Consider the following 19,888-nt stretch of genomic DNA (forward strand, 5'->3'; position numbering starts at 1 on the left):
TTTGAGCATTCGAAAGATAAAATATTTATTAAGCTATCTATGTAAGGTATATTGGTAAAATTTTAATATATGTTTCGCAAAAATATAGAATTGAGTAGTCCGTTTCACTGAGCCGTCATCATATTATAAAACTCATCAAAGCAAACTTGGCCATCCCCATCAATATCCGCTTCCAAAACCATTTCATTGAGTTCGTCATCCGTCAAATGCACATCCAGACGACTCATAACAAATTTGATATCCGAAGTGGAACAGTAACCGTCTCCATCTTTATCAAATACACGGAAGGCTTGCTTTATTTCGTCTTTTGTAGCTCCACCATGGGCCTTTTTTAGCATGAGTGCAATAAACTCAGGAAAGTTAATACTTCCACTTCCATCCTCATCTGCGTCATCAATCATTTCTTCTATTTCATCCTCGGATGGATTTTGACCTGAAAGTAAGGAGGGAAATATATTGCTGTTAGTGCGTCTATCTAATATCAGAGTGGTTTCTTAAAGCTCTTTCTAAAAAAGGAGTCTTCCCAATGTTTTAAATTATTAATAGAAAAAAGAAAATACAATGAGCACAATCGAGAAATATTTAGAGGTAGTAGAACGACCCTAAAGCTTCTTTATATTTTGGAGACAAATTTCAAAAATCCATAGCTTTTCATTGACAAATAATTTTTTTCTACATCCCTTATGAGCGCAGCTGTCATCATATAGCCTTGACTTAAAGCTTGTTGTCAAATTTGTACAAAAAATTTTTTTTGCTTCACACAATTTAGAAACTAAGCATGCTTAATTTTTTATAAAAAATAATTTTGTTAGTCTTATAATTTTTTTTTCTCAAAATAAACTGAGATAAGCTCCTCCCTTCTTCCATGACTAATTTTAAGCACGTCTGATTAATGGTAAGGTTTTTTTATCCATCATCAAAAACAAACATTAATGGGAGTATATATTTTGCTTGTTGTATTAAATTTGATCCTTGGATGATGTTACATGGATCTTCGAATAAAAGCATTATTAATTCATACATTAAATATAAACATTAATATTTTTTTATTTTTTTATTTTATTTAGAAATACAATTTATTTGCTATTTGAACAATTCTAGAATTTCATAAATTAAAATAATATTTATTATTTTAAAACAATAGTTCGAAATATATTTTTTTTAAATGCATCTTTATTATAAAATAATGTAGTTAATTTTTAAACAAGATACAGAAGATGAGACATGCCAACATTTTTTAAATTTTATATCAATTTTTTTTCAACTCCATATTCCTTTTTAAAAGTTTTTGAAACGCTGATCATGAATCCGTAATTAGTATTTGTATTCCTTGGGTTCCATTATAAGATATAATCTAAGCAGGAATATAAACTCAAGGTCATAATAAAAGATTATGATCGCACAACGAGCTAATATAAAAACCAGGGACGTCCAAGGGGGTTTGGGATGGAGGGGATTTAGCCCCCTCACCAATTAAGGAAAATGATTTTTTAATGGAAAATTCATAAAAAAATTGTAGCGAATTTAATATGTTAAAGGTTTTTCAAAAAAAAAAAATTGAAATTTATTTACAAAAATATAATATTTGATACTTTTTTTTGTGAAAAAAATGTAATATTTGCAATGTATTTTTTTAAATTTTTTCCACAAAATTTCATTTTTCAAATTATTTACATAAAATTCCACAACTCCCTCAAAAAATAAATATAATCCTGTGGACGCCCCTGAAAACCCATTGGGAATCAAAAAAAATATTCACATATTTTTACTTTAACAGTACTAGTTTTTTTTAAATTGAACATCCTGATCAGAAGATAGGACTTTTATAAATTTAGAAATTACCAAAGTTTTTCATTTAAAATTGAAAAAATAAATGAAATCATTTCGGGGAATAATCATCTGATTGCAAAAATATATTTAAGAAAAATTGGAGTTTGAAGTGGGTACTAAACTTTTCAAGAAATCCTTAGCGTGTGCTCATGAAAAACAAAAAAAGTAAGAGTAAGGATTAGTTTTGAAGTTATAAGTAGGGCTGGACTGTAAATCCTTAGCAATTTTAAAGTTCGAGGTTTTTTATTGGCAACCCGAACAGTTTTTTTAATTTTATAAATGAGTTATCTTTATTATTTTATTCTTAAAGAGAGTACATCTATGTATAAAGTACAACCCTACCATGTCTGTCCATTTTCAGTTTGTTGTTCTTTACACATAACGAAAATGCTTATAATTTACCACCCAAGTTATAAGTGTAGGTATCCTTGGGGGACTCAGGGTGGAATTGAGGATCGATATACGAGTAATTCCTGCCTATAGGTATACTTACTTTGATACAAAGTGGGACTGAGTTTTTCTCAAAAGTGCATCCATCTAATTTCATAAAACGTCATAACAGCTAAGCTGCTTCTATAACCAGCATTTTTTAAACTGTTAAGGTGGCCATATTAACTTTCGGTTTCTTTTTTACACTAATCAGCTTAGTTGTAAGTGTACCGGGTGCAGCGACCAAATATTCACACTTTCAATCCAGAACTTTATCAAGATGCAACCACTATGTCAATAAAGGTAAATAACTAATAGGATGTCATAACTACCCTAATCATCGATATAGACCCCTTGGCAGCAATGATGGTTTCTAGGTAGCCACCTAGTACCTATTGCAGATGTAGTCCTCAGACATGGCATCCCAATGCTGGTTGATAGTGTCCTTGACAGGCCTTAGACTCAACGTGCACCAAAAAAAAAAAAAAAAAAAAAAGAAGAAGTCTAATGGGTGTATCTGGTGAGTTCTTTGGCCAGAATGGCAAGTTTTCCTCCAGCCAATTCAGGGCCTTTTAGGTCGTGCGTGCAGGAACACCACGTTCATGTGAGGGCTGTTGGTATGGAGACAAGGGAACAACTTTTCCTCCGTTGGTTTCTTACCAGCTTCCAAAAGTGCGCGGACTGATATTCATTGGTTACGTTCAGATGCGCATTTTCTCAGATTCTAAGACACTTAGGAAGATCTAGTTGTTGTTGTTTTTTTTAATTTCATTTTTATGGATTTTTTTAGTATTGGACCGCAACAATTTTAAGGCATTCACAAAAACCTTGATTTAGGTAGCAAAAACAAAGTATGAGGATCATTTTTTCACCACACCTCATAAATCCTTCTTAGACTCAGAGTAAATAGAGCATCAACATCAGAGTAATCCATCTCTGTGACTTTACTAGATATGGATTGGGATTCGTGTTTATTCCTTCCTTTCCGTCATAATAGCTAAGCTGTTGTCTTTCCAAGTATCGTTTGTGATCATAAAACAATATGTTGTGCAATACGAGGGCAATACAATCATCAATAAACATATTAAATACAAAGAGAAGGTTAATGCTTGAAATAAATCAGTGTAACTTTTATTTTGAGGATATATATGGTCGTAGAGTTATATTTTCCCGACGTAAGATGTCGCTTTTTACGGTAAAACAATCTTTTTCTGGCATTTTCTTTTCGCCAAACTATTTTTTCTTCGTTTGTAGAATTTAACTTGTTAAATTGGTTAAAAGGTGAATTCATTTATGCTGATAGTTGTTAATTTTTTATCCGCTAAAAAAATACTACCACTTCAATATACATAATATATTGATTACTTGGCCTTCGTTTCCCTACTTTGTTTGAAAGCATAGAGGAGTAAAGTGGATAAAAACAGAAATTACATTATATGCAAATAAATCGGGATATTTCCTAGTAAACAAGTATTTGATTGTTGTTGTTTAGGGGGGAGACCTATTACATATAATTGTTATGTAAATATGTTAAAGTATCTAATACAAAATTACATAGGATTATATATTTAAGTGCATTAATGTATACCTTTTTTCCTAATGAGTTGCTTTCAGTCATTAGAGGTTTTTGTACAATATACTCTTTGTAGTGATCTAAATACATAAATTAGAGTGTCCTGTTTGTGTATTAATATATGTATTTGTTCGGAAAATTGGCGTCTATACAATGAATAGTAGCAGAGTTAAATTTTTTTACAATAAAATCCGAAAAAAATATATAATCCTGCGGACACCCCTAATGTCCACTCAATGTATAGAGCAGGATTTGTGTTTGTTTCCTTCGTCTTGCATCTGCTTGCAGCTGATTTAGTGATGCGTCATGGAAGCTCTCCTTCAAAACCGTATTCAAATTGTCAGGATTACCACGTTTATTTTCGGGTTTTATGCATTTGATTATATAGGGATGACATATTTTGCACAGTTCTAGTTATAACAACAATCTTACTTCCTTACAATATATTAGATGCATTTAATTGCCTTTCCTTTCTACACATTCTCAGTTTCTTTATTTCATCCTTATTTAAAAAAAAAAAGTCTTTAATAATAATAAAACCCGGGTTGTTCATGAAACTTACAAATTTAAAATAAGTATAAGGACTTCACATGTATGAACTAAAAGCAACACAAAACACATTGATTGTATGAAACTCGTGGGGAATAAATCTGGTATAAACACTTTAAAGGTCATTGATTTGAATAGATTAATATTTTTAATGATGTTATGATTATTATTTAATTCTTGATGAGACAAAATCTAAATATATAATCTAATATATTTTGTAAGACTCTTCGATGGGGATGGACAATGGAGTAATTTCAGTCCTTTTTATACTTATACAGAATGGGATGATGTTTATTTATTTTGGCTCACGTCTGCTTGGAGTAGGGGGGAAGAGTGTATTAAATTCCAATTCAATTTTTAGCCCAGGATTTTTTAAGCACTCTGGGGAAGAGAAAAAAACTCCGGCGGCCAATGAATTTATATAAGTATAGCTACATCAATACTCGCTATAGTATTTGATACACTTCAGCAATATTGATTTATTTTTCTACGACATTAATTTTTTATTTCTTCTCTTACTTTGTTTAAAGCTTCCCTGATTATCCATTGTCCAACTATGTGTAAAATTGTTTTTGGCACTCCACTTAACAATAATTTCTATTACTTTAGCCACTTATAATAAAATTTAGGAGTGGTCTCTGACACATATTTTCATTCAATTGTTGTTTTGATCGTTGTACTAGAATTGATTTTTCTTCAAAATAAAAAATAAGGATTATATTCTGAATGAAACTTTTGAAATTCAACAATATAACTCTAAAATTCAAATTTCTGACTCTCAGCAACATAACTTTGAAATTGAAGCTTCTGAATCCCTTGACTAATAGGGAATGTCGTCAAAAAAGTCATTTTCAAATAGATATAGAGGTAAAAAACTGACACTTTACGAACATAATTTTTTTATTAAAATACAACAGAAGATCAAATGAATAGGTCACTCTAAAACTTGGGCACCCTAGTACACACGCTATAATAAAAATTCAGAAGAAGTGGACCCTTTTTGTGACCTTTCACCTTGAATATGACCTTAAAACTGTACTTTATAAAGTTAAAATATTATATAACTTTTTCTTTAAGGAGAAAAATACTTTAATGAGCACAACATTTGGGATTTTCTTATTATTACTTTGAAAAAAAATTTAAAAAATTAGGCATTCATGGGTGAAAAATAATAGGAGGTTGGCCGGATTTCTTTTTTACCCAGAGTGCTTAAAAGGTTGGGCTAAAATTTAATGGCCAAATTTTCATGAATAGCAGCTACTACCAGATGATTTTATAAAATTACATGACAAATAAGCTGTTCTCCTTCCAAAAATTCAGTGTTTGGTGAAATAGAGCCCAGCAGTTTGCATGAACAACGCGTTGGCCTGGATGTGTTATAGCATATTGTAAGGGATCTTTTAAGCTTTGAAAAGTGGAGACGAAAAGCTTAAACTGCATTGGGAAACAATACTTTACATGAACAACCTGAGACGGAGGTGTATATTTGGATATTAGAAGGGACCCCCGATATTTTTGGAAGCGGCTGCAGTAGATTTTTTTTATTTATATGATTCAATAGTTTGACTCCTAGAAATGTAATATAATGGTAATGAAATTGAACACGAAAGAACATTCTTGCAATGAAATTACTCAGTATAATTTGCACATATATTGATGTTTCTTCACTATAATATTAACCACAGGAATTTTGTCTCACATATATTATCCCAAAGGCTTTGTCTGCAACCTTTTTACCACAATCATTTTGGAGCGAATCCACAAAAAAATTCAATTCTAAGGGGTACCACGTTCCTTTTGGGTGTCTTTTATTTTTAAAAGCCGGACATACATATTTAATGCAGTACTGTTCATGAAAAGAGTTCACGTATTATAATGGTCTACCAAAAAAAAAAAATCAATTTATACTAAATTCTATTAAAAAATATATTTTTCTTGTTAGGTGTTCAACTTAAGCTGGGTTACATATATCAAAAATGAGCGAGGCAATCTTGACTATTTGAAGAATATTTGAGACCAGAGCAACAGCTTAGCTATCATGACGTTTCAGAGGATTAGCTGGTAGTACCTATGAAATGATTGAAATAAACGTACATCCCACTCTATATTAAGCAGGCATAAAGGCCAGTATGTACCCTTATGTTGATGTTCAATTGTACTCCGAGTCAAACAAGGACTTCCACAAAGTAACTCATCAACACATCCAAAGGGTTATTGTATGTCTTGTATGAGCGCACGCACTAATAGTCACTTGATACTCAAGAAAAAACACTTGAAGGACACTCATAATGAAACATAATTTGTAAACCCAATTCCGATTTACTTCGATGTGGATCCTCAATTCAACCAGGACTTATACTAAAACCTCAACAATAAATCATCAGTGTTACTCCCAAATTTTAAGTACAATTGATTATTTTATACATGAACTCCAGAAGAATAAAAACGGTTACTACATCTACCATAAAAACGTGTAAAATTCTATATACAATTTATTTCAAAAAATAAAAAAAATTATAATTTCAAACTTCAACAATTCCCCGATCAAAGTGAAGAGGTTGTGTGGTTTCTAATCTCTCATGTTTGTAGGAGTGAAAATGACATGATAAATTGAATTGAAGCAAGGAATACTTTAAATTACGGAACCTCTATATTTTGACAGAAAGATTTGTAGATTATAATATGCAAAGATCTTAGAATTATTTTTCCACTGCTCCCTTCATTGGTCAGATAGAGTTACACTGAGTCAGTATAAGTAAACATTATAGCATTAGATTTACATCATCTTACCTAGGAATCTTCTTTAAAGTCCAAATGTATATTTCCATCTCTAGGAACAACCGTGTATAAAACATGGGGTGTACACACTTTATAAATATAGTAAACCACCTTTATTTTAATATCAAAGTAAAATAAACAATGCATAAGTCAACAAAATGTATACTTTTACAAAAAATCTTTTTGATTATATATTAAAATTCTGCTTTTCTAGAGATTTCGATTTGAATTTTTTGAGTAATTTTAATATTTGTATATGTTCCATAGACTTGTTTGATCTTTAACTTTTTTCGAATGACGATTACCACTTGTTTGCAAAATTACATTGTCCTACAATGTTATATTAAATAATGGAAAAAGTTAAAAAACACTCTTTATTTAGTAAATATAGATACTAAAAATACTTTTTATGTTACTTTGCATTATATGACATTGATAGTCATTTTGTTTAACATATAAAAAGTGCTTCAACAGTTGTTTTTTTCTTCTAAAATTGTTCTATGGGAAAAAAAAAGTAATATGATGTTGTTGTTTTTTTATCCTTTTCAGAAATGAAAGATCAAAATTCTTTAATGATATTCTGTATCTTTGCTCCACAGGGTATCTATAGATAAAAACTTTATGAATGTTTTTTATAGGTTATAATAATGTTTGTCATATTATATTAATGCACTTCAAAACAGTATATTATACACATAAAAATTGTATTTTGATTTTAAATATATGCTGATATTTGTTCAGCGATTCTCCAATCTAGAGAAAACGTAATTTAAAAGTTTAAAATTCCACCATATTGTAAGTGTTTTGTTTGTAAAGGAAACTTCCCTGAATTTATCAATAACATTTACGACAAAGAAACTTATTTTAAACACTATGAATAATTAAATTGTCATTAAGAAAAGCTTATTTGATTTAAAAAGGCTTAGTTCAACAGTAATATTGATCTCTTTTCTTCAAATTTAAGTGGCATGTACTACGCCGAAAATGTCATAAGAACCCTTAAACTTTTCAAAATTAGTTGATTGATTATCCTCAACAGATAAGGTATTTATGTATGGGGGGAAATAGTATTGTCACAAACCCGGAACAGCCTAATTTTGTTAATTTATAACTAGAATACATATATTATAGTAAGACAGTCAATTTGTACCTGGTTTATACAAAAACATAAAAACACGGGAAAGAATGAGGAAAGGTTATTTTTTATATTTACCTATCAGTATAGCTACATAAGAGACATACTAGGGTTAGTGTCAGTCTGAAAATCCTACACCGGTGTCTAACCAGTATGGTATTTAGATGTCCAAACTAATTTGGTCCTTTTAAAAAGCTCTGTCTTACAAAAAACTCATTTCAAATTCAGATTAAACCGCCTCTATTGATGAACTCTGCATGACGTCATTCATCTTTCAAAATTGAAACCTTGACCTACTGTTACGTCAAATGAAGTTCTGCAGGGTTGGGGAGCAAAACCTGGACTTTCAAGCCTCCTGGCCTTCATAATCTCTATCAGAAGGTAGCGTGGTGTCATCATGTATGAAGAAAATCACAAGTTACCATTCACGGAAATTCTGATTGTCCTAGCCGACACGAATAAGTCGGAAGCGTGGTAGTTCATCGATTAGGAGGTGAGGGTCCCGCCAGCTGTACAGGAACTCTGGATTGGGACCTCAACTTTCTCTTTCCCGGGTAGGTATTCTACGTCATTCTTCACCTTGGCCACCTTTAAAACTAGGCTCCTTGAGAACTTCACAATGTTCATAATCCTCGCCACCTCAACTTCAACATCTACAAGATCTGAGATAACAAAATGTTTTTTTAAGTTTTATAATACACAAATAATGGCTAAACCGGAGTGGAAAAAATAATCTCTAAACCTTCCTATATTCAAGAGAAAATTAACTCTTATTACGAGTATTGTTTAGGTGGCCAGCCAACACTGTAAGTGTTGTATAAATCATATTTGTACAACACAAGAATCAAGATTGGGATGAAATTCCCTCTATAGATTGAGACCGAAAAAATCAATCCGCTATTTAAAATGACAAATTTTGGGTCTATGGTTTAAGATCACGGTCATAATAGGTATGTAAAAAAATCACTTAAGACCGAGACGGAAAAAAATTTCGGTCTTGAACCGAGTCTCAACACTAATACTCTTATTGAAAGAGAAATATACTGAATAAATTTCTTAAAATAAGAAAAATAGTACCAATAATATTGATAAAAGAAAGTTAGTACGAGTCAATGTAGGGTATTTTTGAACAAAAATCAACAAAAAGAGAAAATCCCAAAGTAATTTTTTTTATTTTTAATATAACCATAGAAATCAAAATATCATCGCCATATTTGAGTCAATTATAGACTTATTATTCAAATTTGTGGCATGATTTATGATACCTAAGACTTTTAGCTATAATTTAGAACCTCCACTTGATTTAAGAGATTTATATTGGCCAAGTTCAAATCAAACCTATCCATTTCTCGTTATTTAATTGAAACGGTCAATTTTTGCTACTTTGGGAGGCATTTGTGCGTCCTCTAGAGAAAGTGATGTACCACTTTTCAAAAGTTTATTCAGCTAAGTAGTCCCCAACCAGTGGAAATGATTTTTAGTTTCAGTGATGTACAACTCGTTAAATATTTTCTTTCAAAATCTCAAATACCCCTTGAAATACCTCTAAATATCCAAGGGGTAAGCGTACCCTCATTTAAAAACCACTGCACTAGAGATTACTCAGAATAATTTGTTGATTGAAATACATTTTTACCTCCATTTTTGATTCAATTAAAAACTCAAATTCGATGGATAAATGATGATACCCAAGTTTTTAAGCTATTATTTATTTTATTTGATTGACGTATATTGGCCTTAATATGGCTTCATTCAAAAGAAATCTATCACTTTCTCCTTTTTTTTACTGTGTCAAGGAATTTTGTCTACTTGGAGGGAAATTTGTGGGTTCTTCAGAGGGTTACATAAAATAATTTATTGATAGAATTAAATTACAACTTATCTAAGAGTACAAATGTAATCCACTCAATTTTAAGCTGAAAATATTCTTTTAGCTTGTTTTTGTGTTGACGGGGATCATATTTATGTTCTTATATAATAGTTGCATTTATGTTTCTGTACAAATGTATGTATAATTTTACCTTTTGAATGTTTATAAATTGGTTTCCTGTAAAGCCAATCAACAAGTTTTTACTATTAAATGCCTTAAATTACTTATTTTTTATTTTATTTGAAGCAAAAAAAATCATGCAAAAACTACTTTAACGGTGATTGATTTTAACATACCTTTTCAAAAATATTAGTCTCATATTTTACTGTGTAGGTTCCTATGTATTTGAGGTCCTTACAAAGGAGTTTTTCTATCTTTTATTTGGTAGTTTATAGGGTCCTATCTAAGGCTGGGCTTTACCAAAACAATAAAGACTACTTATAACATTCAGCTTAAAAACATACTATGAGTGAAGTTTTTTGTTTTTATCATTTTTAAATTTAATACTATTTTTTTTTTTTTAATTCAGGAGTTGGAATTGGAATTAATATAAAAGAATACAAACTTACAATCCCCTTTCTTTTACATAACATTAGATTACAATTGTATTTTTATTCCTTCTTTAAGTAAAGGTAAAATGGATTTGTAATTACATTTCACATGCAAGAAAGTATTTAATGACTTGAATACTAATTATTATTAGCTTCTTTTATACTTATTTACTTAATTGTAAAAAGGTACAACGACTCACAATAAAACAACCCCAATAAAAGGGATTCTCCTTAGGTAAGAAAAAATCCGGAAAAGAAACAAGCAGTTTCTTTTATCCGGATTTGTCTCTATTGATGTATTATGTTTCACAACTTTTTTTTGTGTTAAAACCCTCTTTCATATATATGAACGTCAACAACAACAAAAAAAAAAAGTTAGAATGATTTTTGGAAACATTGGAAGAGAACTAAGTGTGTTTTCTTTGACGAATTATCATCTATTTCTATAGACAAGTAACTCTTATAAACTCTTTGGGTGTGTCGAAAATTGCAATTAAAGTTGCCAAAATGTATTCCTACAATAAAAGAAAGATAAATTGATAGATTTTATTTAAAAGGCCATGTTTTGTCCAATATATGTAGGTCCCTTAAGTCAGATAAAGGCTTTAAACCCTAGATAAAAATCTGGAGTATCCACAATTATTGCACAAATTTGAATAGAATGGCCATAATATACTTCAAAATGTCTATTAAATATTAGCATTGTTGTATCGACAAACTTTAATGAAGTTGGCGACAGCTACCATCATTGTGAAAGCTGCTCTAGATTTGAAGAAGATTTTATTTACAGAGGAGAAACGGTGTTGCACCGTGAGGAGGATGTATGTCTACAACATAGAGCTTTCAAGTAAGGGGATCTCAAATATGGCAGTTGTCGCAATCCGGACAGTGCAATATATTTGTAAGGTTCTTCTTGAGACTGATGATCCCAAATCCATCATCCCTCACAAAAAAAAAGTAGACCAGGAAAGTCCAGACAAGCAAATTCATCTACAAAGTTCAGATCATGATCGATAAAGACTTTATCTCCATGTCTGAGAAGTTGGGGACGAGCAAAGTGACCGTGCTGGACACAAAACTTGTGTCCTTGACACGTCTCAGACAAATTGTGTTGAAGTGGCTGATTCTGTAGAAGGGCACGTCAAATGAGCTCTTTCTGAACATTCATATTTACAATTCAAGCCAATTTTTGAATAAATCAATGGGACCGGAGTGACAATTTAGAAATTTTTGAAAAATCGTCAATTTGATCATAATTCCCTGTAATAAATTGAGATTTTCTCCTTTTGTTAATTTTTATTCTAGATTGTGTTTATTTTAATGCACCAAATTCATAATATGGAATTTATCCTGTTTTCTATTCAAGTAATAAAGAATTATTGTTACTTTTTTTTTTTTTGCAAAACTGTTAATTAAAAGTTTTTTAATTAAAAGGCATTAAAAAAAATAATATTAATACACAATATCGATAATATTTTATAGCATATTTAATGGTTTATGTATTTTTTTGGAAAAGTATTTGTTTTTATAAGATTTAGATATTCAAATACATTTGGCTCTTTTTTTAGTATATTTTAAAAAAACACTTGATCTAACAAGTGCCCCTTCCACTATCTTGAATTAAACATTTTCAGAGGGTTGTACTTACTATTGATTTTTCAAATAAACAACAGTATTTTTTGTAATGTTCCTTGAAGTGGTTAGAAAGTTGCACTGATTAAGTATGAGTACACCACTTTTACAATTAGAGTATTTCAATTACTCCAACTAAACTAGAAAACTTTTGTGGAGCCAATATAAATAAAGTATATTTCTTTCTCTAGGAATCACTTGGGCACGAACCTACACACACTGAGTTCAAGAGAATAATTTCACCCGAGTGCGTTGTCCATGAGCTACGTTGATTTTGTTTAGTAAAAAGTGAGACTGGATTGATATTTGCTTAATTTGTAGAGTGATTATTAAAATTTGTAATGAAATGCAGAACAAATAGTTCAAGAAAACTAAAATGTCGTCTTTATGTTAGTGCTGTTCATGGATACAAACGATTCTTTCTTTTGAGCAGCTGTATTTGGTCAACGTACTGAACCGACTCGGTTATATTATTTATTTATTCGTTTAGTACGGTACGATTAAGTTCTTTCTTAGATTAATTAGTGATATAGTTCTAAAATATTAAGCACACAATCAAAAATGAAGCCTGTATAGACAAACTTTGCTTAATTAATATGTATATGCCCAAGTGTTAAATTAATCAGTATTTTAAAGAACATTGAAATCTAATTTTGCAGCCAGAAAGTAAAGTATATGGGAGTGGTACTCGGTCTGCCTGGTGGCCATATTCTCTTGTCCCATAAACTGATGTTTTTGTCAAAAAGATCTGAATGAGGAAGCGAACGAGTGCCCTACTCTAGCTGAACAACGACGTTGAGGGTGGGGAAATTACCCTTCAACAAAGAAGCAGGTTGTCCTTGAAAAGGTCTATATTTATGGCTGCAGGGATCCTGTACTCGCCGGGAATAATATCAAGGTCGTCCTTGAGGGCATTCGCATTAATTATAGGGTTTTTTACCCTCCTTTTTTTAGCTACCGGATAAGACCGATTTTTTCCTTTGAACTGATCTAGACCAAATTTTTATATGAAACCAGTCCAGACCGAGTTTTTTGTTGGGCCAAACTAATTCGATACAACAAAAAAATCCATGGTCTCAAGCCGTTCCAGACCAAACTCCAACATAATTTTGTACTACTTTTAAAATATTAATTTAGCCCAAATACCCCCTGCCCAGCACAAAGCATTTTTAGATTCTATGCCAAGGGGAGCTGCAAGATTATATTTTGGAGAGAGTAGTAGTATTAAGATTTTAAGAAAAAAATAAATCCAAAAATTAAAATTTTCAGAAATTTTTTTGAAAAAATTAAATGTTTTGGAAAAAAATAAATCAAAATCCACAGGTCAAAAAAATTAGAAAATTCTTAGCTATTCCAACAAAAAAAAATTCAAATGCCATGTTTTTAGTCAAAAATTTATGTTATTTTGGAAAAAAATCAAAATACATAACTGTTCACAAAAAAATTTTTTTTCGGAAACAAAGCTTAACAATCCAAAGCTATTCACAAAAAAATTAAATACAAGAAACCTTTCTCCACATCGGTCGAAAAAGGTTTCGTGTGAACGTTGAACAGGAGTCATTAGACCCTAAGTCTTAACTTTATGTTATTGTTGGTGTTTGGACAAATTTTGTAATAACATTTCAAAATACAAAACCAAATCAGAGTTATGATTCTGTTTTTTTCCTTAAAATAAAATAAAATAAAAATTAAGATGCTATCAATTTAAAAAATACTTATTATTTATTTAAAATATTAAATTTTGTGAAAAAAAAAAAACTCACAAATATTACATCATCTACTGAAAAAACATAAAATTCCTCAATTTGGTGTGGGGCTACAGCCCCTCCAGTTCATCCCCTGCGGAAACCCCTTAGTTATGCACTACTTGCAAAATGCTCTTTTAAAATCTCAACTACCCCTTGGAGTTCCTCAAGTACCCCAAGGGATACCCGTACCCCCATTTGAGAAACACTGTCCTAAAGAATGAAAGAATAAACTGTCCTCCAATTACCAAATAGAAAAAGATATCGTTCTTGTTAAGTTCATATTTTCTATACCCTTACTGATATGCTTAATCAATATCAATATTGTGTATTTACACATTACGGAGCAATAGTATCTATAGATTAAGGTCAACTCGATATATCACGCGGGTTTTTTCGGGTATGGAAAATCTACCTCTATCACCAATTTTTCCAAAAGCAATTTCGTTGAAAATACTAACTAAATACATATCTATGAATCAAAAAATGAATATAAGTATTTTTAATGAAGATCAAGCAAACTTACTCGCTCAATTGATATTGAGACCCGATCACACTAACAGGGCTTCAATATAAATTGGGAAATTATGACTACACTCCAGTCGTCGTAACCTTCTACAATTTTATAAATATGTGAAATGCACAAATCGAGATTTATTTAATTATGTGTCTTAAATGTAATGCAATTCATGCTTTATTTTTATAAAAAAAATTAAAGAAGGTAATGGGTACAAATCAGGCCTAACAAATATAAAAAAATGTACTGATAATCATTAAAACAGACGGTCTTAGCGACCAATCCTAAGACTAGGCTTGAACCGAATAAATAAGAGTTACTGGGAAGAGAAGTTCATCGCCAGGAAAGGTTATCCTGAAGCAAGTTCATCCCATGGACAAAACATATTTTATCTAATATAATATAATTATTAGATAAGGTCAAAGAGTGTGTTGTATAATTTCCTTGTACAAGTTCAAAAAATATTTAAAAAATATCAAAGAAAAGATTAGATAATTTGAGACAATCGTCACAAAGTAATCGTCACGTGATAAATAAATAAGCAATACATATATATTCCATTTACTGAAAATCAAAATATTTTAAAGCTATATAGCATTTATTTTTGCAATCAGGGGTTAAGGATTAAATAGAATGCTTCGTTAATCATAAATTCTTATATAAATTAGGACCTTATTAAGTAGGATAATGAGTAAGTTATTGAATGATTAAATCTTTGCATTAAAAAGTAGAATTAGATACTAGATCCTAGTTGATTTTTTCCATTCGGAAATAGTCGAAATATATATATTGTTGGCGATTGATTTTCCTACGGATGAACTTTCCTCGTAATGGAAAGAGGGAAGTGATTTTTCCGATTCTAGGACAATTAACCGAAGACATTTTTTCCAAAGTAAAATTTACGGAATGTATATTTCAGTAAATTGCTATTTGAGACAATTGGCCAAAAAAAAGTTACCCACAAATATACTTATCCTAATTAATCAAGTTAGATGATTATTATTACATAAATGAAGTTTGAATTACATTTTTTGGAAGCTGGTTCTTGACTTATTAAATATGTATGTATATACATTTATTCAATAAATTAATCAACTAATGGAATTAACCAATTAGAAAGGAGTTTAACTGAATATTAGTCCCACAAAATTAATGAATTTATAGTCAAATTCTCTTTCCTAATAACAAATTCTATCAAATTAAGATATAGAGCTCTAATATTTATATTCTTTGATAAATACCACTTAATATCATTATTATAAACGAAGTTACATATTCATATTCATATTAGAAATATAAGTGCAAAAAGTTGTAGTAACTTAAAAGTCACTCTTTATGTTTTTTATGAATGACCTTGATATTTAATGGAGGTATTAATTATTCACAGTTCTAGATATACAACTCCAAAGATTCGAGTTCTATAAGTGCACTTATTCCATTAGAATCGTTGTTGTATTTGTTTGTTATTTAATTTATTTAAATTACTACAACGGTAAGGATTCGAACCACATACTACTCTGTTTTGCTAATATTCATTAATGAATATAATTAATATAAAATATTTCTCGGTAAATGAATGCTCATTATTTTACCTATATGACATATACCTATTTATCATAATATAATTGGAAATTTAATTAAAATATACAATCCTATGTATCCATAAATTACAATGTGATTGGCAATTTCAATCTCATTCTTTTCATTCAGAGTAATTTCATTCCTGCCAAATTCCTACTGGGACATTATATTCCTACTATGAAGAGGTTTCTAAAATATGTACTTAGTAATTTTCGTGTAGATCTGTGGAGGGCGGTCTGGGCAGTTGGCACTAGATATGAGTGTTAACTAGTGATAGACGGGAGACGGATATAAATGATATATTGTACTTATGGATACTCATAAATCTTAATAATGAGTACAAATGGAGTCCCGATCGGTGGATAATATTTATGTCATGGGAAGTAGAAGTAAATCCCGGCAATACTTTTCTTTTTCCTTTTCTATTTCCCAAGGTATAAACATAAGAAAATCATTCATATCCGTCTCCCATCCATCACTAGTCATGGATGTCTCACCACTCATCTCCAGTGTCGATTTTACAAGGAAAACATTTACTAGGAATGAAATCAATTAGCACCAAATTTAATATCATTTGTCTACCAAATGTTCCATATGATCATTTGCCAAATTGTCCTCTGGCAAAAATATTTTGTCCCAAAAGTACGCTCACAGACCTTTCCAGGGGTGAAGAAAGTAGAGTTAACTAATAAATACGATATAGAAACCGTCACAACAATAATGGTAATGTCTATTCAGCGAAATATACTACTCGAAAAATTATCCTGGGATCAAAATTATTTTTATGAACAGAGTTTGGAGTACATATGTAAATATATTCAAACATAGTCTAAAAAAAACTTCATAGGATTAGATGATATATACTTTTTTAACTCCAATATATGTACACATTTTAAGCCAATCTTTTTCATTATTCAGTTCACGTAATCCACATTCTATTCATAAATTATGGACATCCCAACTCCTTCAATCAATTCTTTATGTATGACATATATGGAGTTTGTATTAGTATTTCACAGATACATACAAGTATATACATATTAGGGTTGTGACTAGGTTCAAGATCGAATTTTCCAGGTTTGGTCTGAAGTATGGATTTTATATAACTACATCTAAAAATTTAGTTTACTCAATTTTCACGTTTGAAAATAACACAAAGATTTACACTCTGCAATTTTTCTTATCCCTAATCAGTGTTCTGAACGTTGATTGTAGAAGTAAAATTAGTTCTTGTCAAGCTGCGAACGACTCTCAACGATTATTAAATAATATAAGAGTTGGCCAACACCTACCATCTGCGTTTGACCCTTTTTATGTTTTTGTTTTTTGAGTAAAGTTTGCAATATACAATCAAGATAACGATGTGGTTTATCTTTAAACATTGTGCTCAAAAATATAAAATTTGAAAGGTATTTAACGGTCGTTTAATTTATTTCGTCGAAGATTCATTCAGGACATTTGGCAGAAACACTATTTTAAATTTATTGACACATGCCAATTTAAATTGATATACATTAAATAGGTAAATTAATAGTATTCTTTTTACCTTTGTGCTACCCTTTATAAACAAACTAACAGGGATTCTAATGGGCCAACTGCTAATCACTTATAAGTTATCAATTAACTATGATGGGTTATTAATTATAGAAAATATTCATCAATTGCCTAATAACTATATTATTTTAAGTATTACAAGGTGAAAATTTTAAACTACATTCGAACCGGAGACTTCTTTGTTTTCTTATAACACTAATTAATTTAGTGATAGGACATATATAGTGTACGTATTTAGCATGCTTTCATTTTAAATATCTTTGAGTCGGATTTGGACATTTTAGGTAGTTACTGCAACCCTAGTTTTAATCCCTATTTTTATAGCAATAACTTATTTTCATTCATTACTTACATCCAATAATGCAATATTATAGAAAGGTGATATAGTATATCTACACATTTTGAATATAGTTTGATACTACTCATCTATTTTTAATTGGATAATTGCATAGAGACTACTGCAGTATGAAAATTTGTAGAGATATGCAAAAAATTATTAGTTCACACGTCAAGAAAGTAGATTTTAATTGTTGTGTTTTGGTATTACGAAAAAAAGCAACAGTCATGGGATTGAAGAAGTATTTATGTATACAAATCTAATTAGTGGCCACAAAGTTTTAGACCATATTATATGTTAAATATTGCAGTGAAGGAAATACGTCGAGTCAGCACAAAATCAAAAAAAGGTAAAATATTTTAATATTTTATAGACCTATTTTGCTCAATTAAAGGCATGACATTCAAATTTCTGGGATGCGATGAGATATTCAAGAGTGATGCCCATACATAAACATAAAAACAATTCTTTAACAAACATAAAGAAAAGGGAATTTACTTTTTTATTTTATAAGTATATATATATACAACCATACTTCATTGACAAATTTGAGTCAATTCTAGACTTTGTATACAAAATTGAGGGATGAGTTAAGATACCCCAGGACTTTAACTATATATTAGAACCTTTAAATGCTCTAGGAAACTTATATTGGCCCGGATATAATCCCTTTTAAATTAAGTAAATCCCTTAGGTATTCTTTTATTTTAATGATTGACTTAATTAAGTGTAATTTACGACACACCCAAATTATTAGTAAGAATGATTTGATGATAGAAATTGACGAAAATAAAAGAATATTTCTAACATATTTTTGTGTTGACCGTCACATAAGCACATCAAGATTATGTTTACCTTATACTCCATTCATGATTAATAAGTGTCTCAGTGTTATTTGATTCTAAATACGAAGAAACTATGAAAACGTAAGGATATCTTAGGGGCGTACGCAGGATTATAGTTTGGAAGGTCTAGGTTTTTGTATTTCTTTTTAAATAAAAAAATTAGAAAAATTTAATTTCTAATATTTAATTTTCTGGGAAAAAAGTTTCAAAAAATTCATAACTGCTTATAAAAAGTGAAAATGAAATAAAAAATATTATTATTTTTTCGATAAACCTCTAATTTTCATTGCTACTTATATAAAATTAATTTTGGAAAGAAAATTTTTAAAATTAAATTCAATATTACATTTTTGGAAAAATAAAATAAAATATTAAATTCTCTAATAAAAATAAATAATTTCAAATTTGGGGGTTAAAGCCCCTCCAGCCTATCCCCTGCGGACGCCCCTCTATATAAATAGAACAAAATCAGTTTTTATTTTATCTTTTTTGTTAGTAATGTAAAACACTAACAAATTTTCAAATATTTATTTTGATTTATAATTGTTAGTGAATTGATTATTATAAATCGATAATAAAGATTATTTAATAAAATTATTTACAATATGTAATAAGTAGCAAGCCAACTTACCAAGAGAGCGCATCACAGCCCCCAACTCCTTAGTACCAATCGTTCCATCCCCATCCTTATCAAACATTTGAAAGCACTCCTTAAACTCATCAATTTGCTTTTGAGTGAGACCTGTTTTGATTTGAGGCTGTTTGGCTAGGGGTTGTCTACAAGTTTTGCAGAGGGTTTTTTTCATTAAAGGATTTTTAGGATTCATAAGAACTCCAGAGTTCTCATTGGAAGAGGACATTTTGATGTGAAGTCCTTGCTGTTTAATATGGTACTACTAAGCCGAAAGGTGTTTACTTTTTGAATGAGTTAATACTTGTACATATATTGTGTAAGTGAAAAG

At 30.1% G+C, this 19,888-nt stretch overlaps 1 protein-coding gene across 1 annotated transcript; it reads right to left on the reverse strand.

Moving 5' to 3' along the window:
* Positions 1-19,888, reverse strand: LOC121130562 (neo-calmodulin). Its single transcript, XM_040726308.2, has 2 exons — positions 19,558-19,888; positions 1-433 (listed from the first exon to the last, which is right to left on the reverse strand). The coding sequence occupies exons 1-2, from the start codon at positions 19,784-19,786 to the stop codon at positions 105-107; spliced, it is 558 nt and encodes a 185-aa protein (XP_040582242.1). The 5' UTR covers positions 19,787-19,888; the 3' UTR covers positions 1-104.

The sequence above is a fragment of the Lepeophtheirus salmonis genome, chromosome Z (genome assembly GCF_016086655.4).
Source record: "Lepeophtheirus salmonis chromosome Z, UVic_Lsal_1.4, whole genome shotgun sequence".
Taxonomy (NCBI): Eukaryota; Metazoa; Arthropoda; class Copepoda; order Siphonostomatoida; family Caligidae; genus Lepeophtheirus; species Lepeophtheirus salmonis.